The 27,387-nt window shown below is 37.0% G+C and overlaps 1 protein-coding gene across 1 annotated transcript in view; it reads right to left on the bottom strand.

Moving 5' to 3' along the window:
• LOC104357136 (activating signal cointegrator 1 complex subunit 3) overlaps nucleotides 1–27,387 on the bottom strand; it is a 209,731-nt gene that overhangs the window by 22,706 nt on the left and 159,638 nt on the right. Inside the window, exons 28-30 of the mRNA XM_042803433.1 lie at nucleotides 19,779–19,890; nucleotides 19,361–19,495; nucleotides 7–231 (exon numbers count right to left, since the gene is read on the bottom strand). Of these exons, the coding sequence (XP_042659367.1) occupies nucleotides 7–231; nucleotides 19,361–19,495; nucleotides 19,779–19,890 (472 nt within the window). The remainder of the gene's footprint in view (nucleotides 1–6; nucleotides 232–19,360; nucleotides 19,496–19,778; nucleotides 19,891–27,387) is intronic.

Below are 27,387 nucleotides of genomic sequence, written 5' to 3'. Positions count from 1 at the left end.
CTATACCTGACATATTCTGATTGCTTGGTCCAGCACTGTCTTTGTATCAGTTGCATAATCTGGACAAGGCAGCATTGCACGGCTGAAGTGGGCTTGCAGCAGGAGGTGTGTTTTCGTGTGCGCACTGTCAAATGAATGGGGATTGACTTCAACTGGAAGAAGTTTTGCCAGTTCACTGTTCATCTGATCTTCATTGTGTCTCACAGGCAGATCTGTGTACTCATCAGCATTCTTTAAAAAAAAAAACCAAACAACCCCAAAACCATTGTAGTTAACTGCAGAATAATTGTTCCTCACTGAGACATTTAATTTACTACTTAGATTTCACTGTTAAAATAGCAACATTTTAATGTTTAGAAAGCATATTTATTTATCAAAATCACGTGTGTGGGAAAACAACAGCTAGTTAAATATTCACAAATATTCACACAATTATAGGTTTTAATTTTTTTTTTTTTCCACATAGCTGGTTTTAACATTAGAGAAGAAGAAAATAAAAACAACGAAATAAATACATTAATTGGATGGAATCAGTATTTGAGATGACCTTCTACAGATATCCTACCCTGGTTGGTTCACAAAACCATTCTATAAAGAAGTCAGTAATTCACGTTTTCAGGGTTTCTAGTTTTCTCTTTGTATTCATAACACAGTGGGTTTGAAATAGCTCTGGTAAGGTTCTTTTAAAATATATTTTCAATATTTTGAGCAGTCAGTGTCTAAGCAACAGATGGTCAGCAATCAAAGCAAAGAGCAAAATTATAAGTAGGTGCTGAAAACTACCCTCTGTGCTCCGGAGTGGGAGCAATACCGTTCATGTCAAAATGAAAACTAACGACTTTCTTGCTGTGGCAAAGAGCTGTTGCACACACACCAACAGGTAATCTAAATGTAGGTATGAGTAGCCACATCCTTGGGGCTGAGAGGAACAAGTACGACTGTTCTAGTAGCCAGAGCAGAGATGTTTGTTCTCCTGTTGGGGAAATCCACTGTCTCCGAGAGAAAGGAAATTCGACAGAAGCATTTTAAGAACTATAATTTAGGCTGAAGAGTCAGTTCTGTAACTTAATTGGCAATTTCTTTTTCCTCCACAAAATCCTCTTGTGCATGTATGCATACATATTGTTTGGAATGAGAATGATCTTTCTAAAGTATAAAACTTGCAAGTAAAGTAAGAGTTTTAGAATATGAGGTATCTTTTCCATCTGTAATTTAAGTGAGTGTATTTCTTTTGTCATAAAATAAAAAGTCATTTGGGTAGCCCGAAGGGCAATGTCTTCTGAACTATGGGCTTAGCAGAGACCATTAAATTCATGTGTTCAGGGTTTTATATTCCTCTTAAACTACAGATTTGGTATTATGCATTTTAGTCTTCCATCTCCAGACAGACTTCCTGCAAATCCATATTAATGAAATATTCACAACATTAACCAATGCAGAGTGAGGGAAAGAAAAAATGGCAATTTTACAACACCTAACAGAACTACCTAATTGACTTGCAAAGTACTGTATCCACTCATTAATATCCTAATATGTAGAACCTTTTTTGACAATTCCTAAAAACAGTTACACAGCTGCTCTTCACCTCCTTGAAAACTGACAGCACAAAATCTTCTGTTTTCTTTAATGGCACAATAAACTACATCTAAACTGTGATATAAATGTAAAAGGGAAGGCAAGTGTTAGACAGTTTAAGATATGGAAAGAAAATCAGAATGTCATTAATTTATGTCATATCTCGACTGCAGATTAGAAGTGAAGACTGACTACAGACAACTGCTGTTTAATCCTGGATGTCTCTCCTAGATCTCTTGTGAAAACTGTGGTCATTTATTCTCTGAACCTAAGGTCACAATCTTTTTTAAGCCCTATAGAAGGCTGCATGTTTGCTTCACTCTTTTTATTTAACTGGCTTCTCTTTCAAAGATATTTTAAAGAGTATTTACCAAGGAGATTTTTTACTTAGTTTTGCTTTGCAGTTTAAAGTAGCAGAAAGAAGAAGGATCCGCCAAGTCACACCAGACCAATTGGTACTCCTGAAAATGCATTTTCCCTAATTCTTCCCCAGCACATGTTTTATTTACCTCCAAAACACTCCTCTTATTTTAAACAACTTGCCTACTTAATTTCCTGTTTGTGATCATTGACTGTAAGTAAGTGAGGTTCATTTTCTTATCTGCATCATGTAGGTAATTAAAGGAAATTGAGAATGGGTAGTGAAGCTTTTATACAACTGAGAATGAAGCTGAATGGAGGGCACCGAGGTCAGCAGAGTCCATTATATTTTTATGTGAGAGGCCAGTATGTCTGCCCTGTCCTTGTTTGCTTAGTGTAGGCTGGACAGACTACTAACTGCAAATCTGTTTCTCTGATTTGCCCAGCTGTCCTTGAATAAAGACATCTTCCATTGCAAAATGTTAAATGACAGTGATTGACAACTCTGTGATGAACTCTGCTTGTAACCCCCTGCTACTGTTTTCAGGTTGCACAAGAAAGGACAGAATAAAGAAACATCCTTTGTAATCACCTCAAATGGGCCCTGCTGTTCACTCAATATTTCTTCATTTTAGTTTTCCTTTTCATTGTGAATCTCAATCTGTTCTGCAAAGGCTGTAGCTTCAAATATTCCACGCAATGTATAATATATATTATTTTAATTCACTGTACCTGAATACAGTTTTTGCTTCCATGGGTGAGGAAACAGGTCAAATTACGGATCAATCATTAATCTTTATTCTAAAGTCAAGAAACTTAATACAAACTTTATAGTTCAACAACAAAGCAGTGCTGTGCATTTTTCACTTTCCATTTTTCTTCTGTTAAATCAGAACTACTGCAGCCCGTGTGCTAATAATATGCTTACAAGCACCTACACAGTTAAGCATAACTTGGAGTATACCAGGAGATAACCAGGAATTTTAGCTATAGGTTCTGCAATCGTGCATTTGGTAGTCATGTCACATCTCTGTTTTCTATAGTCTGTGATGGACTTTCCCAATAATGCCTTCTTTTGGGCATTAGAGACCGCTGCATCGTTTTAAGGGTGTAAGAGTCCTCTCAGACCTACATTTCGACCCGTATGCGATGCAGGGTCATACGGGAGACAGTAACTTGCTTTGCCAGTGAGAAATGTCACACGCAGACCTGCATAAACGCGATAGTTACGTTTTACAAGGCCAAAGGGCTATTCTGATAATTGAATTCTGTTTCCTGCATAACACCAGCCACAGAATCATCTTAGAGTCCTGTCTGCAACACCGTCTTCCAGATATGCAGCTTATCACTCTTTATTTGGATTGTTAGAATCGTTCTAAAAGTAAACAACTCATCCCATTTTAAAATGTATCTTTTGCAGTTTTCTGGTACTATGAGGCATTTGAGGAGTCAGACCAAACTAAAATTTAACTAAGGTATCCAATGTGGTGCATACTGTGCTCTGCAGTGTCCCCCGGGGTTAAAAAAAAAGTCAGATTTTCTTTCTATCCACAAAATGTGTAAGTTTGGCTGAAATTACTGATTTGTAGTGAGAGCTGAACTATAAACTTATACCACACGTAAACCTTCTGAAATGTTTTAAGTCTCAAGTATCTACATCTTGGCATCTGTCTGCAAGACAGAAGAGGATACTTGTGGAGCACAGACAGAAATGGGATCAAGGTGAGCAACTAAAGTAAACTTGAATATTTTAAGTTAAGTTCAGTCATGGGAACAGTAAAACTTATAAAGTTAATGAGTTCTAGACTTTAAAGAGCAGTTGATTAATTTGTAACAACGAGGGTCTAAACCAAACCAAAAATAGTTTCTCACATTCCAGAGTTGAGCCAGTAGTCTTTTCTTTAGCAATGCTGTTATAGAAACTGCTTAGAACTGCCTGCCTGTATGTTTCTTTTATTTATATAGGTACAGTGAACCCAAACACACCACATTTTCAACTTTAGTAAACCTGCCACGTGTTTTGCTCTCTTTCCAATTTCTGATGTAGAAAGAAACAAGGGAAAAGCATTCTTAGAAAACTCAATACCAAAATGAACAGCTGTTAAGATAAGGTATTAAAAATCTTGCAGTAAACTAGTACTAAAAGTAACTACCAGAATAATAGAAAAAGGAGAAAAAATGAGGATGATTTTTAGCTAACAGAGTAATCATCTCCTCTTTACCTGAACCTTGGTTTGAATTACATACACTTCTGGTAGTCTGAGTACCTGCCAAAGGACTGCAAAAATCATTCATTTGTGCATAGAATGAAAAATAAGGAATAAACTGCAATAAATAAATGTGGGTTTTTTTTACAGCTGTTCTGCAATTAACACTAATAATACATTATGAAGTGAACTTTAGTTCTCCGCTATCAGAAGTTCAAAGTTATGCCAATATGCAATTCATTTTTTGAAGTGAAAACAGCATATTTTGATTTCTAAGTAACTGGATAGGCAAATATAAGCTCAACAATAAAATTTTTGTTCCATTGTACAGCATATTTTAGTGCAACATCCTGACCTGTCACTTCCCCATAGTGCTACAGTGTATAGAAGTAGCTGGACTCCAGCCTTTAAAGCAGTCTGTAACCGTCCTTGCTTGGGTGATACCTATGTTACCCTTAGAGGACAGAGAAAAGGAGCGTGGTCAAAACCGAGAAATAACAAGCACAGATAGTTTGTGAGGAACTAGGTAATTAGATAATAATGTCCTGTAATAGATTCACAAATTCTAAATTTTTCTTTGAGGGTATTTGAACTTCTGTACTTAAAAACATTTGAAATTATTTCTGGTTTTTATATATACATATATATCTCCAGTCATGTGCTGATAGAAGTCTCATTTGACCCTGTTAACCGTACTATAAGGGAAATAAAAAAATTGCTTAACTAAAGTTCCCAGGTTAATCTTCCTTTGCCCATGCCCACAAGACCATATCATGTGACACAATCATGACACAAGTATACACTATGAAAATGCTTTAAATTAACAAACATATTTATACTAGATTTTATTGCCACGTTTTCAAGTGTGAGTTTGATTTATAAGGAAAGACATTAAATTTACACAGATGTATCCTGGCAGGCAGCTGGAACATAATGAAGCTTACATTTATATTCAGAAAACAAATAGATGTGAGAAAACGTGTGTTTTACCATAAAACAAAAAAAAAACCCAAAAAAACAAAAAAAGCCCAAACTGACCATATACCTAAAAGTTGTTTTTCAACTCATACCAAAAAGTAAAGTAGATTGAAAAATGGAATTGGAGAAGTACTTGCTAGAAATACTGCTCTGAAAATTATATATGTGTTAGTGATTCCATTATAAACTCCCATTTTAAAGAGTTTATTGGTAGCCTATAAATGTATATGCTTTGGTCTCAGTTTTATGGAACATAATTCAAACTTCCAAAGTTTAAAATGTCTGGCTGGTTTTTTACTCTTAGATATAAAAGGTCTAGGAAAATATCCCAGTTAAAGACAGTTATAAACATATATTACTAGTTACAGGTTTTAAGAACAAATGCGATGCATGTTTTCAAGATTCATATTATAGACAAAAAGAAAAAAAAAAAAAGTCATTTCTACCAGTTTATTGAAGCTGCTACATAACACAGGGATACTTAGATTGGAAGCCCTTTTTAAGACAGCAGACACTTGCACAAAGAGCTTCCTCACTCTGTTTCACGCATGTAAAAATATACTTTTAACACAAACTTTGCAGAAGCGACGTTCCAGATTTATAGGGCAGCCTTGGCAGGCTGTGCTAAGCAACAGAGCAGGCTGATGTTTTGTAGAGGATTTGAAGAGTGGCTAACGTGGTGCAAAAGGAAAAAAGAAAACAAAAATTGTCAGGCAAGACTGGAACATGTTTACTACACGCTATGGCGATTCACCACAGAGACCATTTCTAAGAAAGCTTCTTGCCTTCATATACCGTATAACACCTCTCCCTGGCAGCTGCACGTGTAGGGTGACAGTGCAATCAAATGGCATCCAGCACGTCCGAGCCAACCCGGCGGGGCAGTTCCTTCCATCCCGTGGGGGCTTTCCCACCCCGTCCTTCCAGGGCCGGTGGCTGGAGGGAGGGGTGGTGGAAAGCACGGCCCCGTGCCAGCCCCCGCGCCGCGGGAGAGGGGTTCCCCCTCTGGCACCAGTGCCTCCCACTGGGGGCTCCGGCTGGCCCCGCTCTCCACTCCAGCTGGGGTAACAGGAAGGTGATCTTGCCACTTCTCTAGTACTCTGCTGGAGCACCTACTCTACTTCTGGAAAAAACGGCAGGAGGAAGACAGCTAGGCGTAGGATGGAGAGCAACATCCAAGGGATAAGGGCTGTTCGGTATCTTTTTGAAACAAATACTAACTTTTTTATTCATTATCTAATTAGTGGTTAATGCATTTTTACAGATAAAAAATGTGTGTCAATTAAAAAAAAAAAAAATTAGTACAGAATTAAAGTCTTAAAGTTAACCCAACTACCTAGGTAGGAGCAAAATAGTGAGGCTGAGCTACCCCGGGCTCTGTCTCTAGATTTAAGATTACCAGAGTGGGCACTGGAAATTTCCAGTTGAGCAGGAGAAGTTGAAGAGACAGAGGTGTAAAACTCATCAACATGCAATTACGTAAGCCTATTACTTTTGAAAAATTAATTTATAACTATCTCTTCAGGATTTAAAATGGGCACATGTCAGTAATAGGACCTACAAACATAGTTTATAAGGACATAAAAGTTCTCACAATACTTGTAAAGTTCTCACGTTAGTGATCTGAGAAATCATATATAATTGTATTCTCGGACTTCTTCCTCTAAACAGACAAGTGTTTGATTTTTGCTTTTAAATAGCTGCATATGATAAACACCACAAATTTTACAATCACAGACATCATAAAAAGTACAAGCTAGGGCAATGAAACAGTTGAGCGATCACTTAAAAACACCCTGAAGGGTTTAGATTTCACAAGTGCACCTCTTACTTAAAACATCCAAACTACAAACTACTGATGACATTCCTGATGACCAGAGGTCAGAAGCCTGAAAGACCTTTGCCACTGCGCACAGAGCAATAGGAGGTCAGCAATATTAGCTACCAGTAGCAGAGAGTGACCTGGCAGATCTGGGAATTTTCTAAAGTACAAAGTTAAATTACAGACTTCTGCTTCAGCATGCAGTTGCTAAAAGAAAATGCAAGAGTGTAGCACATGCGAGAGAGAGGATCATACAAAATAACAATAAATTGACACAGGAAAAAAGTCCTTAGGACTTCTATACTAATGTGAAAGTTTTTTTTTTTTTTTTTTTTTTTCTTCTTTTTTTTTTTTTTTTTTTTCCCTGCAGTTTCCTACATCTATCAGAGAAGCTAGGTTTCAGTGTACAGGAAGATATGGTAATAGATAATACCATCGTTGTAATTGGTTTTCCAAGTGGTAAAAAATATACAACCCTTCTGCTTCAGAATAATTTCCTTCTAAAATTGCATACTTTACTAAAGCATATTAAAACAAGAAATGAATTAATGATTTTAAGTCTTAACTCCCACAGCCCATATTTCATAAAGTTTATGATCACAATCATGATTCAGTGCTACCTTTTTGGCCGGTCTGAATAAAACCCATTCTTAGAATACATTGTTTCTCCCCAAATGTGTGGGTACTTTTATGCTATTAAGCCTGTATAACTTTCACAGAGGTGGCTTTAGTTTACTCTCAGGTTTTTAAGGTAAATTATTGATTATAAGTAAGCCAGTAACACTTGCACAATTTAGGGAAAAGAAATGCAAGAGAAGACTAAAGCAGGGCAAAAATGAGAGCAAACATCTGAAACCGGTATGGCATAAACATTATTCACCTAGAATAGGTTACCTGTGACCACAGCAAATAAATATAAATGGATGGTATAAATTCTATTTATAAAGTGAATTGTGGTGATGTGAGAGAATTATTACATTTTATCACTCGAAATGCTGTATTTGAGATTTTTGCCTCTCCAAGATGCCCGACTTTTCCTATTACTCTTCATGAGAACACTTTGAACCTGCGCATTCTGAATGCATTATCATCACCCCATTTTTTAAAAACCTAAATACCTAGATAGGGCAGTGACCCACAACTTTCATCCCCTGTAATCTCAAGTCATATTACGGGAAAAAATTTAAAACTGACTGGTTTTGGCTGTACTGAAACTAGTTTTATTGCACTAATACAGAAAAGCTTTTCAGTGCATGAACTCAGTAATGTGCTAACACAAAACTGGGAAAATCTCTCTGAGTATACATTCAAAAGTCTGATTGTCATGCTGAATCTACTTCAGTTCCATTTGGATGTTTGTCCACATTTTGAAGCTGGGCTTGGCTGAATCAGCTGGCTCAACTACTGATTGAGATGATGATAGCAATAAAAATTGTAATAGCAAATCTTGGCACACAGCTTTCCCTGGGAAAGTGATCAGTCATTTTCCATCTTTGGCTTTGATATTCTCCATTGGGATCTTCCAGTGCAGAGCCCAGCTCCAAGGAAGAAGTTAACAGATCTCTGCGCTAAGTTAATGCTACTCTGCACAGAGAGAGGAGTCAGCGCCACTAGTTCTTTATGTGAAACGGGGCCCATACATACTGTATATGTTAATGGCAAGCTGTAAAAGCTCTGTGTGTTGAAAACCGGATTTCAGATCTGCTGACCTGTGGCAGCTCCCCTAGTGGGGAGCCACAAATGCACACTGCTGCATTTTTGTACTGGATTAAATTCCGGATCTAGACTACTATGTGACCAGAGACAAAAGGGAATAAAAAGTTCACAGGCGTGAATACCTGTCATCATGTGGTGAAATGACTAGCAGCCTCTGTTCAAGAGAGGCTCAAGCCCAGAATAATAGAAGAACAATATGAACTGGCAGAAATATATGGGAATCTTGGAAGGTGCCTACATGCACAATGTCTTTTCAGCAAGCCAGTGCTACTGGTCTCACTCTGAGCACTTTTAATTTAAAATAGTTTAATATAATAATAAAAAAACACAACTGTAAGAGGAAGTGACAGCTGCTGCAAGTAAATTTCAGTAAGGGTAGTTCCCCGCTGATAAAAACTGACACATCTCCCCTCATTTCTGTTTAACTATGTGGATTAACATCGCTTGAAAATCTGATTCAATGTTCTGAAGAACTCAGAAGCTACAAGTTAATGCAGAGATGGAAGACACTTATAATTACAAGGGTGGGGAAGAGGGATAATCACCGAGGAAACAAAAAAGTCAGTAAAAGGAAAAATATTTGAAGTCTCTTAAAGAAATAGACAATCTATCAGTATTTTGGTGTGCTTGATTCGAGGAAGTTCTATCAACTCTTCTGTCACGAGTGACCAGAGGTCTGATAGAGTGACCAACATGGCAAAAATGGCCTTGTACTACACTTGACCATAACAGAACAGCTCATTACCCGAATGGGATGTACCATGCATTACGAGTGCAGATCTAACCCTGTTCGGATGTCAAGTGATAATTTTTCTTGGTGATGTCCACTGCACAAAAATTTATGAGAATGCCATAAACTCAGTGTTCCTACACAGACTTATACCGTGTCTTTTCTGCCTGTAAATAAAGGCATTCATCTAAAGTACACTGTAAGAGCTGTATTAAAAAAAAAAAAAAAAAAAAAAAAAAAAAAAAGAAAGAAAGATAACTGATGATTAAGACAGCTGCAGATATTTTGCCTCTGGTGTGAAGTTTTAAGAACTTCTTTTTAAAAGACAAAGAAAACAGAGATTTTCAGTACCAGATGTCTAGGAAGATCCCATTTGGATTTGAGCTACTTAAATTTGCAATCATGTATTTATACATCTAACAGAGCTTCTGTTTCCCCTAGAATCTGAAAATTAACTAGCTTTGTAGCATCTTCCTTGATCTGCCACCCGTGCCCTGAGGATTAGAGACTCCACCTGAGCTTGTTTTACAAGCATAACAGAAAAAATTAATCTCTGCTGGCAGCGATCCCACTGGGATACTGATGAATAATGATATCCCTCTCTTGCTGCCCTCTCAGTCCACTAGAAAAGCCACTCTAACCCAGCAACGTGGAAACCGCTGAAACCATTCCAGCTGTGGATTAGCAGGCAGTCAAGCATCCATCTGTTCTGTGTGAATCAAGAGAAAGCAAACACACATTCTTATAGCTAAAGAAGTATTAAAAATTAGCATCTTATATGACTGCATATAGTAAATATTAAGACAATCATATACAAAAGAAAAGATAATCTATTATCTACACCTCGTGTTGTTTACATTTGCGTGCTACCTTTAGCAAATAATAAAACAGTTGGAATTCATCTAATTAACCCACAGAATATTGTGCATTCAGTGATCTAATGTTTAATATTAAAGTTCTTAATATTGTATGCATCAGTGATAGCCAAAAATATTTTGTAAGTGGGCATGCATATATACACTAAATAAATATAAGCGAACATAGTAGCATGCCTTCACTTTGACAGGAGAAGGATTTAAGAGACCTGTTGTGAGATGGATTTTAGCTATTTTCTCACCCTCTAAGGTAGGAGGAATAGACTTGAGGTATTTTCTCTTTCTGAAAACTAGTAGTTTGAATAATCTCTGATTGCTTGCTAGGCTTTTCCAGTGGAAGACAGAAAGGAAAGGCAGTGGGAAGAAGGCTTGTGGGCAGCCCAATCAAATTGGTGATGTCTGATTTGACTCTTCCATGGGAAATATGACCATAATCTACTATAAATTAAGGAAAGCTGTATTCGAGCATCATCCCATATAAAATTACTTAGAAAAGTGCATAATTTGACAGTTTTCACATATAACAATTCCAATGCCTGGCCCGCATTCATTAAGCTGCAGAGGTGAAGAAAATCTGCAACTGTTTGTTCTCTAAAAGGAAGCTTCCTATGCTATACCAAATTTACAAATATATATATTAACGTTTTCAAATGCTAAGAAAAGTTTTGGCCTTCTAGTAGCAAAAACCCCTCTGTCATTTATTCTAATACTACAGCTAGCATGAGCTACCTAAGTAACTGTGAAATGAAGCACTTTGTAAATACTAGGCAAATCATTATCTGTGGTAATACAAAACATCAACATTTAAAATAAAATTTAACCTTCTGAAGCTAGCCAGGTTCCATCAGGGAGAGAAGAAAAAAAGAAAAGAATGAGACAAAGAAAGAATCTAAATGTAAATAGGAAAATACAAGTGTCAGATACTTCATTAAGGACTGATCAGTAATCCTCTTATGTCCTTTTTTTTTTTACACTACTACGATAAAGGAACAATATATGCTGGATACCAATCTTGTATGATGTAATTATTTCAGCTAAACCAATTCTTATCCTGAAATTTCTGTTCCAATCAGAGAACAAGCTACAAAATGCCATCCTCCTTCTTAACAGTTTTACAAGTCTGAGCAATAACTTATTTCCTGACAGAGAAAAAAAATTGTGTGCCTTTAAACAGCTGTCAGTAAGGTTGAGGTGGTGTCACTAAGTGATGATGAACAAATTCATCAGCAATAGAACTGTAACTGCTATAATTTATAGTACAATAGTATAATTCTATCAAAAGCAAAGGCAGTAACTAGAAATCAGTGAAGACAAAAGGACTGCAGAGGGCCTAAACTTGCCTGTTGCTCTTCAATTACAAATTGGGAGGCACAAAGTAGGTAGAGCTTGTCTGACTTGCTAGAGGCACACGGAGCTTGTAAGACCACTGTCTGGAGTACTTGGGGCATGAGAACCCACAGCCATTCATCAAAGCAGCATTGCGTATTATAAAATGTTCAGCTTCACCTTAATAAAGATGCAGTTTAGAACTTCAGTTTTGTTTCAACAAACACAAACGTTATTTCAACAAATGTATTGTATATTTGAAAACAGAGCCATCTGACACGACTGCTGAAAAACAGTAATTTCATTTTCAGTATGAATACTTTGCAAAGTATTGGCTGCATGTACACAACTATGCATAGTTTGAAATCTCGCATAATGATGATGGCTACACTTCTAACTGCCAAGTGGCAAGTGAAAGACTTTTGTGTTTAAATAAATAAATTATTTGTGCACAGTTGAATTGCCTGCAGCTCTAAGCAGTCAGCTAAACCAAGCTTGCCATCACCGAACTTGCTTCTAGCCTATCTACCAAGGACAAGCATTGATTTGCCACAGATGGCAGCCAATGTTCACATTTGTAAGTACAAGACCGGGACAGTACTGCCATCTACCCTAGCAGATACAAGTGTCATAGCTTTCTGGCTCATCAAAACAGTTTTCACTGGTATACATGAGTGTTTTGCTGCATTAACTGTATCTATAACTCCTGTTAAAGGAATTATATCCTAATTTTTCTGATAGAAACAGTTACTAAAGCAGCTGTTCAAAATGAGGATATAGCCTGAAGCTACTGGCTTCCACTACCACATCTCTATACACTTTCACAAGTTTTTCCCTTGGATGCTGCACTGCAATCAAGACAAAAAAAAAAAAAAAAAAAAAAAAGAAGATATTATATTATTTCCAAGATAAACATTCTTGTTTTACGGCCTACCTCGTGGGAAATGTATGTCAAAAACATTTAACTTCAGCTTTAAAATAGGTTTTATTTTAACTTCCCTGAGCATTGATTTAGTTTTCTAAACTGGCAAGTAATGACAGAAGTTGAGTAGGAAGATTGGAGGGAAAAAAAAGGAGATCTGTTAATCGGAGATTAGAAAGCCAAGTGTATTGGAGATGGGAAGGTTTTATATTTTCTGGTTTTGAATGTAATTATTTCTTACTGATGCCATAAAAATAAAAGATTTATGCCACATTCAGTTAGCTGTCAGTGGTGGGCACTGTCATCTTGATTTACCAACTGATTGTGCTTTTTTGGAAAGGCAGGCAGCATATGATGCCTTCAAACTAAAAATCAAACAATCATTTGGAAAAAGAAAAATAAGAAATAATTGTGTCATGATGTTAGAAATAAAAGACTATCTTCAAGTACTCTACTATAGCATCATTCAAAACTGCTCCATCTACTGGGACTAGAGAAAAATCAAGACAAATTGAATGTATGAGTATTAATGTGTGTAAGTACTCTTTCTGCTAAGTACAAGATATTTTGAATATACTGGATATAGATGATGAAATCCGGATGCTATTAAAATTCACTGTAGCATTTTGTTTTGTTTTCATGAAGCCAAATACAATTTTCAAATTTAAACTATTTTATTAAACACACGGTGATACTATCTAGATGTTCCAAGTGGGAACTGAGGCACAACTGTCTTAAAATACTAAAATCCAGAGAATATAAGCTGTATAAAAATTAAGTAAATGATCCTGGAAATGCCCATGTTTAGGATTAAATTTATATGTTGAACAGGCCTAGGTATGGATTTATTGTGAAGAAAAGATTTAATTGTAAAGAGCTAACAGTTTTCTACTATTATAAGGGGTCACTAAAACATGCATAATGGCTGAGGTCTGTTCCTGTTTGTAGAGTGGTCACAGCGGTCATGTTCATATTGTTAAGAATGCATGATATATGTGAAATCAAATATGTAAGTTCTTTAAAGGTTAGCATGTAACATAATAGCTTTTCATTTGATATAAAGTTTATATAATAAAGTACTTCTATTCTTGATACTGAAATGTCATAATTAAAAAGAATAACATAATGAATATAGTCTTGCTGTACTTTTATATCTTGAAAAAAAATCACAGTAGCACCTTTATTTCCTTATAAATTAAATATAAATTTCATAGAATCATACAATGGCTTGGGTTGGAAGGGACCTGAAAGATCATCTATTTCCAATCCCCCTGCCACAGGCAGGAACACCTTCCACTAGACCAAGTTGCTCCCAGCCCTGTCCAACCTGGCCTTGAACCCTTCCAGGGAGGGGGCAGCCACAGCTGCTCTGGGAAACCTCTGCCAGTGTCTCACCACCCTCACAGTAAAAATTTTTTCTTTATGAGAATATATCTCATCTAAATCTACCCTCTTTCAATTTAAAACCATTACCACCCATCCTATCACTACCCCCCCGACAAAGTCCCTCCCCATCTTTCCTGTAGCCCCCTTTAGGTACTGGGTGGTCGCTATAAGGTCTCCCCGGCGCCTTCTCTTCTCCAGGCTGAACACCCCCATCTCTCTCAGCCTGTCCCCATAAGGGGGGTGCTCCAGCCCCCTGAGCATCTTCATGACCCTCGTCTGGACCTGCTCAAGCAACTTACGCTGGGGGCCCCCGAGCTGGACCCATCACTGCAGGTGGGGTCTCCCGAGAGCAGAGCAGAGGGGCAGAATCCCCTCCCTCGCCCCGCTGGCCACCCTGCTCTTGATGCAGCCCAGGACACGGGTGGCTTTCTGGGCTGCGAGCGCACATGGCTGGCTCACTCGGTTTTCCATCCACTAGTGCCGCCAAGTCCTTCTCCGCAGGGCCGCTCTCAATCCACTCATGGCCCAGCCTGTATTTGTGCTTGGGATTGCCCCACGTGCAGGATCTTGCACTTGGCCTTGTTGAACTTCATGAGATTTGCATGGACCCACCTCAAGCCTGTTCAGGTCCCTCTGGATGGCATCCCGTGCCTCCAGCATGTCAACGGCACCACACAGCTTGGTGTCATCAGAAAACTCAGCTCAGGGTGCCCTCAGTCCCACTGTCCACGTCGCCAACAAAGATGTGAAACAGCACTGGTCCCAGTACCAACCCCTGAGAAACGTCACTCGTCACTGCTCTCCACTTGGACATCGAGCCATTGACAACAACTCTTTGAGTGCAACCATCCAGCCAATATTTTATCCACTGAGTGGTCCATCCATTAAATCCATGTCTCTCCAGTTTAGAGACAAGGATGTCATGCAGGACAGTGTCAAAACTAGAAAATGATGGACTTAGGAAGAGTGATCTGATTTCTTCTGAAATGGCTCATAGAACAGAAAACTAGTTTTATATAATACATTAAAAAAACAGAAGGCAGTTTCTGCCATGGCTTGCAGAGAAAACATTACACAAAACAGATCACATTAGCTTGTTCTTGGATAATATTTTTGTAACTTATTAATTCCCCCTTCCCTGGCATCTAACTGAAGACCAGTGGAAAAGACGGTTTATCACTGAGCCAAAAACCTTTGGAGTGCCTTCATGGGAGACTGAACAAACAGCTTTAAGAGAGAATCCTGCTAAGGAAATAAAATTATTGTAGACTGAGAGTATAAATTTTCACAAAGACTCACATATTTCCCTGTTTAGAATAGGATATGCCAATGATGATGAACAGAAAATAAAGCTATAGGTTGACTGAGTTACCTAGAATCTCATAGTACAAATACCTAACAGGTAATGAAAGACAGATAAGGCATTAAAAACTTTATTCTTTCGTTATCTATGTATCTGGGATGGAGAGCTCCTGTTTCATGACCCTCATTCTATCTTCCAAATCTGCTACTCCAGCAATGCCAGATTTTCTGCTGAGTTCCAAAATACTTACTCTGATACAAGCCAGTGTAACAAAACCATGTTAATTATCAGATGGAAATATAGAGAAGAGGTATGTAGATATCAAACTTAGAAGTCCCTGTTTATATCACATAACGATGGATATATACGACCCAGTATAACACAAATACCATGCTGTTCTGTTAGAAAGACAGACATCTCTTATAACGTGTTTACATGAAAGACAGCAGTAGGTACAAGAAAACCAACCAGTTCTCTCTTGTAGCCAGAATTCAAAAACAGAAATAAGGGACAACAGGCAGATAAAAAAGGACTGCAGGATGGTTCTCCCCTTCACTGTCTGGTACAAACAGATTTGCTCTGTAAATAAGAATATTAACCAGATAACCAGACAAGTGTAGTAACAAATCACCAAAAATCATTAAGCTAGTGGATCTACTCATCACAGTCCTGATCAATCATCAAGACAGACCTCCTTTCCTCAAGGTACAACAAACCTACATTTGATTTTAAAAATATTTGTGGTGACTACTGATTTAGTACAGAAAATGACAAAATTTACCCCAAAGTATCTCTTGCTGTGTTTTACCCAGACCTCTGTTCTTATCTCTGCACCTAACTTTCAGAATAAAAGAAAACCATCTTTAGGTACCTTAGGGAAATCCAGCCTGTCAGTAATAATTCATGAACACTTTCTCATCAATAATACTTAATGCAAGAAGCACCATAACTCAACAGTGATTAAGCTCATTTGGATTGCTACTCTCTGAAGCACTGTTAGGAAAGTTTTAAAGAAAGCTCTACGGAAGAGCATCAAACATTTTCTCTCAGAAGAATTATAGGTCCACTAGCACAAGTCAGTTACAAAGGTAACTGAATCTGAACTTCACCTGCTAACTGGAAACCCAAGACAGATTAAATATCTGGAGTACAGATTTACTGAGAGGAGAAGGGAAAGCGTGAGGGGACTGTACCCCACCTATTTGTATCACTTATTACTTTATAATTCCAACATGCCTATGTGGGGCTATTCCCATGTGCCATGTTCCTGTTCATGTTATGGATATTTCAACCCCTAAAACATGATGAAAAGAATCATTTGATCTTGCAAAATGCTGGCAGATGATCAAGTGAAAAGATATAATAAAAACAGAGAAAAGAACAGATACTGGAGAAGACTGTGAATGTCCTTGACTACTAAGTGGAAACAAATCTTGCTATCAAGTGACTTGTTTGAAAGACCCATCAGCACTAAAAACACGCTGACTCAAACCTACTTTTTCACATGAGTTGCAAAGATTCATTTATAATTCATTGGTGAATGATCCTGAATTCTGAACACTCCCATAAGCATGGCAAAAAACTTGTATATATCCCATTTCAAACTCATAACATCAATATTTTCTTTGTTACAATTGTATGCTTCTGCCTTCCTTATATACATCAGACAAGTTGTAAACGTCTAAAAGTTTGCAAGATTATGAACAGTACCCTACATGTCACATCTACAAAATCCTGCAACTGCACTTGAGAAATGTTTTGGGTGGTTATTCTTAAATAATACCAGTCCAAAATTAAAAACCTTAAAACTGAGTGATCATTAGAATAATCACAACTATAATTATGTTTTGCAATGATAACAGGCCTTCTTGTACTATAGCTACAGCTTTCAGTTCCAGCATCATTAAGAGATTCTTCAAATTATTTTTTAAATATCCTTTTCCCTCAGGATTTTCACTTATACCTAATTAGACTACTTACCCCATGCCATGTAATTCCCCATTGTCAGAATTGCTAAATGCTTCAATAAGAAGGAGGAGGGCACCAGTGGAGCAAGGCAGATGTAATGTCATTGGTTAACAATAGAGGTGTGAAGCAACTGCCGTAATTATAAAACTCATTAATTCACAGTGTTTAGGGGAAAAAAAATCCTTGGCAATAACTCTGTTGAAATGGCAATTCTTTTCAACACTACATCAGATTGAAAAAAAAACTTTCAATTTACACCTTCAGCAAGACAGAATAGTAATTCCGCTAGTAATCATGAAAATCAACATCTGCATAAAAAGGAAAAATTGTCAGCTATAATGGCATCCAGCATTCATACATCTTTTCATCTTTCAAACTGACACGTGGCACATTTTGACCCCTAACCAATTTTATTCTTAGTCTCATTCCTCTCAAGACTGTAAATGGACAACTTTCAAAACTATATTTCCAGGAAAAAAAGAATTAGAAAGATTTAAAGCAAGATTAATGAAATTTAAATGCAACAATCTCTGACCAACAGAAGGGTCCTAGGTTTTGTTTGCAACAGAAATATTTGCCATTTACCTTTTTGCTTCATGGATGCAAGCTGCTTAAATGGATGAGGAGCCCTGACATAAAACAGACAGCACTAGGTTCTGCTTCCATCATTCGTCTTCCATATGCTGTTCACTAGCTTAGGCAGTGTCATGCAATGCCCCCATCTCTGTTAATGCTATTCTCAAACTTTCCCTGTCCAAATTTGTCTAAAAAATTTCTGAAGTTTCTAGGTGGAGAAAATGTTCTTTAGCAAGAAGAAGAGATTTTAAAGAGACAGCAGCTGGAGTAAAGCTTTCATCTTGAATACTCAACATTATATTACTTAATTTCTGTTCACCAGTAGGTATATTTTTTTATTTCAGTTATTTTACATACAGCATATATAGGAATTGTGGTTGATTACCATTCTGAATTCACTGAATTTCATTTCACATAATTTGCAATGTTTTCTGACAACAGAACAACAGATATTGCAGGGTCAGTGATAGCAATTCCCCTATTTAGGCTGTCTAACACTTTCCATTATGAAAGATTATATATTGTGGCCTTTATTTCTGAGCTGTAACACTCTGAATGTTTGCAGCCAGCATTTTAAATTTTATTTTAAGTCTCTGTACTGGAAAAGTGGCTTTCCTAGTGTCATAAAATGCTGATCAGGCTTTGTTGAGATACAAACTGTTGAATAGCACTATTTTTATTTTTCTTGAACTGCTCCTCAGAAAAGTTTTGGCAACATGTCAAAACAATAATGATTATAAAAGTAACATACCTAAATGCCGTAAGATGGGACTCTAGATTTTGAAGTTAACACTTGGAAATCAGAATATTAAAGAATTTGGGCCACTTGTATAACAAGAGACTGTAATTATAAGTGGGCAGAAATAAGTTTTCCTGGATAATATTCAGGCATTTCTTGCTTTCAAATGTGTGTATAAGTGGAGTTACACCATTCTGGAAAGAAAATTTTGTAGATATAGCTAGTTAAGAACTCAAAAAGGAAAACAGAGTAAAACCTGATTCTTTTATGATGACAGTGTAATACTATCATGCTGTACTGTACACTGTGTCCCCATATTTGTACCCTGAAATCTTTTGTCTTGCATCGCACTTCTCTACTGAACAGTTACTAGACTAACTGTATGAGCTGGCATTATTGCAGATTACGACCCCAGGGATTGTGAGGTAGCTGGGAGAAGGCAAAAAAAAGCATTTTAGGAAACAGGTCTTCCTCATATGTCTCCCTTACTTCTTAAAGCTGCTGTATCTTCCAGATTGTCCCAAAGTGCAAAGTGATGGCCCTGGTATAGATTTAGGATGTTGATGCAGTTAGTATTATGGCGTTTTAGTATTATACCTAACATACTTAGAAAAAAACAAATACCAAATTCGTATAGATCCTGAACATTATAAAGGGACATAAGAAGAGAAACAGGTGCATACAGTAATTTTGATGCACTGATTAGATGAAACACTTAAAAATGATTCAGGTATATTATTCAAAACAATAAAAAAGGAAATAATAGGTCAAGTAAAGAAGGCTTTTCCTAATTTCAGGGTGTTTTTTCATACACTTGTAAACATCTTTAAGAGCCACAAGCTACCTATGTTTAAGTTAAGAAAATACCAGCACTTACTGTCAGAATTAAGAGCAATTCTTCAATGTTGCTTTCAGGTTTCAACTGATCTTTGAACATTCCAATAGTTGGATGCTTCAAATAGTAATAGGAAGCAATGCGGCCGTAAGTCAGAGGTTCAAGGCTGCGATTATCCTGTTAGAAGAGGAATGAAATATACGTGGTTCCTATGGGGTTCAGAATAAACGGTTCCCACAAAACTGTGAAGTATTTTAAGACTACTTTATAAGAGAGAACAGCAAAAATTACTTAGCGTCATAATTCAGCTGCAACCCCAATTAAGCTCACTTCTCAATGTAAGTCTTACAAATAGCTCCACAGTAACATCTCAAATCAGGAGAACCTATGAATCTTGCTTGTTCCCAACTTTTAGAAGTGTGTATCTTACTGAATCTTGCAAGGCACAGATTAGTCTTACCTCCCCAATTTCAATACAGTAGGAGCATTCCAAATCAAAGAGAGATTTCTCAACAAGGCTTGAGAGGTACTTATTCATAGTGTCATGGCTCACATCATCCAAGTTATAGTAACTAGATAAATTGAAAACAGATGCATTACATGAATACTTGTTACACTCTGAAGATTTTTAACAATAATGTCTTGTAGGAAAACTTAAAAGGCTGCTATAATATACACACATACTTGGAACAGCAAATATCCACATTAAACAGTTAAACATAGAAATATTGCCTTATACAGTCTAATAAGATATTAATGATTCTTAAATGGTTTGTGGGAGTAACCAGCATAATACAAGCATGTACATATGGAAAGACAGTAATTTCTCTGTCTATTAATACAAAAGGTTGATACAAACAGAATGGGACTGGCTATATTTTGTAAGTGGGAAAATTTTCGTGATTGCATAACTATATTTTCCTGATCACGTAAGTATGAAAGTGAGCAAGCAATACTAACACAAGTAACAGCATTTTACCCTCAAGAAAAAGGAAGAAAACCTGCCAAGGATAGCAACTGCTGTTACATCCTGGAACTCTAAAAGTAAAAACTAGGCATATAGTGACATCTCCTGAAAAAGTAAACTTACACCAGTCCAAATGTTGGTGGTGTTATATTTCCGTGTCATTTTATTCTCAAAGTTAAAATTGCTAAAAAAAAGGAATATGGTATTTGTCAATGTGGTTACTTCACATGCTCATTTGCAGGTAAAACTATTTAAGTAAACTATATATAGTAACAATGGTTCTTAGTTATCTGTTTAAAGGAAAAATGTTTACAAAGTGTGCCAAAACATATTGTTATGCCAGCACACAAAAAGGACCCAGTGACTTTGAAGTTTGCACTCCTTAACTGTAGAACTTAAGCTTTGTTATAAGATTCTTACTCACACAGACTAACATAATTTCAGAGGGCACTTTTACCTAGAAAACTCCATACAAGAATGTAGTAAGAGCTTGTGTCCCATATTCAACAAAGGCACCAATTCAGAAGGTAACAGTTAAGTTCAATGGGCAGTAAAGAAAAACTGAGCATGCCCAGAAAGTTTAAAAATTCTGAATTAAATCATGCAATTTCAAATTGGAATTTAAACAAACAAAAAATTTGATGATTTATTGAAGTGTTAAAAAGCACAATAGAAAAGGTTGTCCCTGCTCATTTAATTCTGTAAAATACTGTCACACAAATAACTACCGAGATTGCTGAAATGATGAAGGATGCTCCTTTGTTCACACCAGCTGCTTTACTACAATTTCCTACTGCTACGATGTACTCAGCATCCCCACTGGAAACAATACCACATGCTGTAATGCAGAGTAGGTTCTTTCAGTGGTACTTTGTGCAGGTGAACAACAGGCTGCAAAGCAGTGTGCTGAGATTCATTTTAGCTGATTTTACATAGTTACAGCTACACCTGAGTTAGTCTTTTTAGCTCCCTTTACTGCCAATGGAGAGAAATGTGCGCTTGCAGAATGATACTTGTCTGAAGTATTCATCTGCTTGAGGATGAGGTGAAACGTAATCACTGACTACAAAAAGGAACTTTAGACAATGACTTCAGCCGATGCTATATTTGGGCAGATGAATCCTGTTCTCTCATTTAAGCTCTATTTAGTTTACTATAATGCTGTTGTTAGCAAATTTCAAATGATGGAATTGTGTTTTTATACACTACAAGCGTCCTTCCATGACTGTTTTATTAACAGAATCTGATTTGCATCATTATTTTCTTAAACAGAGTTTTTAACATTTATCTTTTTTGAATAGCAATAGCATAAATGAAAAAAAGCTTGCATGCTAAATAGCAGTACAGTAATTTCCAGATTTTTTCCCTTGTTATTAATCCCAAATCATGGCGTTCATTCCCTGATGCTTTGAATGTTTATTTATAAATGGGGCAAAGCTGGAGGAAAACACTACTACCGTAAGAAAAAGTTAAAAAACCCCTGTTCCGATAGCAGGAAACAGTCAGCTACATTACACAACAACAGAGTGCACATATATGGTAGTGGAGTATTCAACTCTATGATATTTTATACGGGTTTGTGCTGAGCTGATCTCAAATATTTAAAACATAGTTACTGTCCCCAAAAAAACCCAAAGAAATATTTATATTGACTAAAAAGTTTTATATGGTAGACAGTCATACATTATCAGCCTTATGCAAAGAAAACATATTTGTAGCAGAAGTACACTAACGTTTTCAACGCAACTTTATTTTCACGGGTCCCTTTTTAAATTTACTGAAGTAATACAGTAATGATAAAAAATGGTCAGTATTTCCATCTGCACCTTTCATCTGCCTGACATCTTATCACTGAACACATTGAGATTCTGTTTATTAGCAGAAATTACTTTTTAACATTTTGTTTACCTTCTGAAAATAATTGAGCAAATTAACTACCTAAGTTGTTTAAGGATGTGAAAAGATTTTCTATGTTATACACATAAACCCACTAATGATTTATTAGTATTTTTCTCTAAATTGAATATAACACTGCTGAAATGATTATAATTAAGACACTTTGTTGTCACAGTATTCAGTCTTTCGCCGTATCATTTCAGCACTGTTATTTGCAGGACCACAACACTGAAGATGAACGCTGACAAAACGAAGGAAGAGATATGGGCAATACTCTGAAATTCTTTTTTGAGACTCTAACTGAAGACACTAATTCAAACAGATTTTATCTGGTGTTCTGCCTAATTTGCAGTATTTCACACTGAAGTTGTAATCATAAAAGGCATTATAATGCCTTTTAAAAATTATGTGAATTTTGAAGTTGCTGATTTTTGGTACTTTTTTGTCAAAGGTGTAAATCTCTAGTTGTCTAGTGCAAATAAAACAATGTAAAGAAAAATCTTAAATGGTTTGTAATCTTGAGTGAAGTGGTACCAGTGTGTTTTAACTACTATCTATAATGGGATAAATACAATTTTGAGCACACCCACAGGAGTTTCTTGGTCACTCAGCACATTTTCCCCTAATAAAAAGCAAAGTCATTCATCTAGAAAGACTGTGTTAAAACCATTAGTGAAAACAGAGATATCATGATATTAGACAGTATTTCGAATGTGCAGGCATAAATGCAAGTGAATTTTTGCATGTTGGTATGCTCCAAGTATAAAAACTGCATCGTATGTGAGTTCCTCTATGAAGCTCTATTACCCAACTATTTAATTACAGATAAAGAATAAAAACAATGCAGTTTCATGCTCACTGCATTGAATCATCTAGTCATTATTTTCCCTTTGCTATAAACAGACAGCCTACCTTTTTATCAGCACACCATTTCATTTATTTCACAGTGAAGCCCAGTTTCACAATAATTGACTTGTCAGAAGCTCTAATTTATGAGCCTGGGCTCTGTAAGCCTTCTCCTATATTGGACTCAACCTGCACACAAGCAGGGTTGAATATTTACAATGCTGTTAACAGGTGCTGAGTTGTTTAATGATTCTAATAGCCAGAAGCGTACTGAGAAAGCCAGCGGGATCACAATTACAGGCTGTTTGAACACAACAATTACTCGTCCCCTGAGAGGTGTGAAAGTCAAAGGCAGTTTTATCCTAACAGCATCTAGCACATGGGCTAGACAGGCTAACTTCCATTAGTAGTCCATTGGGAAAAAGCAGTAACAAACCCCTAGGTATCATAAAAATTTACAAAGTATGTAAAATTGAAACAATCAAAAACCGAAGGAACTTTTTATTGTCTTTTAAATAATATATTTAAAATCCCAAACCTTGTAGAGCTTAGCAAGAACAACAAACCATGAAACATGAACTTATTTCTCTAATCTAAGGAAGTGTGGAATTTCATCAGCTGAGAAAGACAGAGAGACGTGCAGGAACATAAAATGTAGATGAAGTTACACAAAACATTTAGGATTTAATGTGAATGGTGGCAATCATTTCCTGTTTAGCTTATGTAAACCTGACCTGAGATCTCTCTGGGAAATTTTTCATCAGCCTTGAAATGGTCCTGCTATAACTGTCAATGCTGTGAAGTCATTTGTTACAGCACCATGTTTTTTATGTTCAGATTATACGGTAGTAATAGTGACACACATAATGAAAATCGGTGGCAGAGTCAGCCAAAAATATTAAAAGAGAAAACTTGCTAGCCGGAAGGTTTTGAAACAATTGCACAAAAAGGCCAAATCTACAGCATTCACTTGATAGCAAGAAAGTGTGCTTTCTGGGATTTTACGGTCCAGAAAGCAGAATTTTGTTGGGAACAAGTACGGGGGAAGACTGCAGTCATCAGTTGGGTTTACTTTCATCAGCTCGTGGCCTTCAGCAGCTGCCAGCTTCAAATGGCACTATGGAAATGGTACTGAGTATACGGCACAACTGATGGACCTTCACAGCCAGAGAGCTATGAACCAAGCCACCAACTCACTTCTGCTGTTGAGGCATTGCTGACAGACTCTGGAGTTCGTGACTGACTTGCTAAAGTGCATTACAGCATGCACAAATGCTGCAGACAGTAATCTCTATCTGCATTTTACTTGTGCTGTATTTTCTTGCACTCATGTATTTCCTTATGCCGGGCGTTGTATTTTCTTGCATTCATATATTTGTTTATGGCACATATGAGAAATAGGTACATTACTATCTTTAATCAGTTTTCAATATATTGTACATTGTGGTTATTTAAGAAGATCAAAAAAGAGTCCAGTTTCTCTGACATCAGCAAGGTATTTGCATCCACATCAGTCCTTCTAATTAAAATATTCACAAGAAAGTTTGCCTCCTAAGATGCCTTCACAAGGTGAGAAATCAGATGTAACAGGCACATGTAAATTTGCTTACATATTGATCAGGCATTGCTTTTTCATATTACATATTCCAACGGATAATTTGTACAGGTAAGTCAGATCCAAGAGTAAGAAGACAATAATGTGAATTTGCTTTCTGAACAGGGAGACGCAGGGTCTTCAGCTTTGCACTCTCACCTAAGACTGCAGCAGGGTGGGGAACAGGCGGTGGCCCAAAGACTCAGCAGCCCTGGGCTTCCCAGTCAGAGAATCAGAAAAACTTTATTCATGTGAATAGTTTTGGTAAAAGCATGCCATGAACTACATTCCTGTACTTTTCACATCACTGTGACCCTAATAATTTAAAAAGAACAAGCTCTTCTTATGAAATTCATAATAATGCCTATAGCTGTTACTTATGAAGGATATAGACATGCACACAGATCTAAATGTGACTGTAAAAGAGAGAATCCCCCCCCGAGAAATTTTGAGTTTTCCAACTCAAAATATGAATATTGTTAACTACTGCAGTGTAATATACCAGCATCTTCTTAGCTTCTGTTCTTAGTAGCTACTGCCAAACTTTTCCATTTTATCCCTTAATCTTAGTTAATTCACCTTCCTTCAGTAATCCCCCCTTCTGATATAATTCCAAACTAGTCCTAAAATTCTGAATAACTGATTTTTATCACTTATACATATTATTCTGTCCTTACTGGCTGATACTAGCTGTCACCTCGATACCAGAAACTATATAGGGACAGTATATAATCATAATTTTTATTCAGATGTCTTATTCACATGTTATTAGACATGCTCAGATAATCATACTGAGAAAAGGAAATGTAAAGTAAAATATAAGTGTATGATGCTAAGACCATCCGCCTAAGATAATTCAATTATTATTTATGTTACATATTATTTCACTCCAGAAAACTTCATAAGACTGACATAAAGTGAAAAAAATACCCTTAATATTAATTCTCAGAATGAATTAATAGATTAACATTTTTAGGTCTTCACAAGGAATTTACATGGCAGACTGATTTTATAAGTGTGTACATATACACATCTACACGCTCGCATGGCTATTTATAAATACATAAAACATCACACACATTTTAACAGTGATGTGATATGTGCTTTCAGAATATCTAAAAATTAACTTTCCAAATGGAAGCTGATTCTGCTTAACTTTAAATATGTTGTAAATTTCCATTTCCCTCTTATTGCACATGCATTTGGAAAACGTCATAATTTGATTTACAGAAACTGTTTCCCATAGCCCTTTCTCTTTTGTAGGAAGTTGCAGATTGCAATCTTTTATATGGGTAAAAGAATGAAATAGTCAAGGAGTTTCAGCCAAGGAAAGGAGATAGATGACACTCTCAAAATAGCCCCTTTTAAAGAATGGGGCACTTTGCTGATCTGTCTTCTATGATCTTGACTAAGTAAAGAACATATCAATTACAGTTGTATGTGGAAAGGATAACATGTTGTAGTACCTGACTGAAGCAGCACAGAAACTTTGACTTAATGTGTAAATTCAAATCCGCTACAATTAGGAATAATTGCTTTGGGCGAGGGAAAGAACAGGGAAGAAACTCTGGATATTAAGACTGATATGCTTTGATAACAGTTTTATTTGGACCACCCCTCTCATTTGCACATCATCTCTTGAACAACATGCACATAACTAGTCAGTATGCCTCTGAACAAAACTAGCACTCAGCTGCTTCGCTCCCCCAAATCGATAGCTCAGTTACTCCTCTTAACTAGGCAGTTAAAGCCCATTTCACAGATTTCAAGATACAGGAGTTCATCAAACAAGAAAATTAAAATGATGAAAAGAAGCATTGTAACACGTTATGCTGGTTTGGGCTGGGATAGAGATAATTGCATTCATTGTAGCTAGTATGGGGCTATGTTTTGGATTTGTGCCGAAAACAGTGTTGATAAGACAGGGATGTTTTCATTATTGCTGAGCGGTGCTTACGCAGAGCCAAGGCCTCTTCCGCTTCTCCCACCGCCCCGCCGGCGAGGGGGCTGGGGGGCACAAGGAGCTGGGAGGGGACACAGCCGGGCCAGCTGGCCCCAACTGACCCCAGGGACATCCCACAACATATGACATTATGTTCAGCACATAAAGCTGGGGGAAGTAGAAGGAAGAGGGGGCTGTTCGGAGTGATGGTGTTTCCCTTCCCAAGTCACCGTTACACGCGATGGAGCCCGGCTGGCCTGGGGGTGGCTGAGCAGCCGCCTGCCCATGGGAAGGGGTGAGTGAACTCCTTGTTTTGCTTTGCTTGTGTGCGAGGCTTCTGCTTCACCTATTGAACTGTCTTTATCTCAACCCCCGAGTTTTCTCACTTTTCTGATTTTCTTCCCTATCCCACCAGGGGAGAGCGAGCGATTGGCTGTGTGGGGCTTAATTGCCAGCTGGGGTTAAATCATGATGCATGCAAAGATTTTCACCACCACCATTAAAAAAGCCATTATTACAAGTCTAAGAAATTATCTCAAGTGTGCCAGAAAAACTTTCATAATGACTGCACGTTTAGAAGAAACCTGGATACTTAGAGCAAAAGGATACTTTGATCTCTATCTCACAACAAAGGCAGATTAACATTACTTAAATAGTACAAATTGTAGGCATTCAGTAAGGCATTTTATGATACTGGATTGGAATAGAATGATCTGAGATTTGTTTATGCAGCTTTAATATACAAGTAGCTAAAACTGGCAATAAACGAGAATATAAATCTTCTGCATATTATCGAAGCCCATTATTTTGGGGATTTACAGCAT

Source organism: Tyto alba, unplaced genomic scaffold (assembly GCF_018691265.1).
Source record: "Tyto alba isolate M040663 unplaced genomic scaffold, T.alba_DEE_v4.0 Super-Scaffold_40, whole genome shotgun sequence".
Taxonomy (NCBI): domain Eukaryota; kingdom Metazoa; phylum Chordata; class Aves; order Strigiformes; family Tytonidae; genus Tyto; species Tyto alba.
This window is presented reverse-complemented; position numbering and strand designations above follow the sequence as displayed.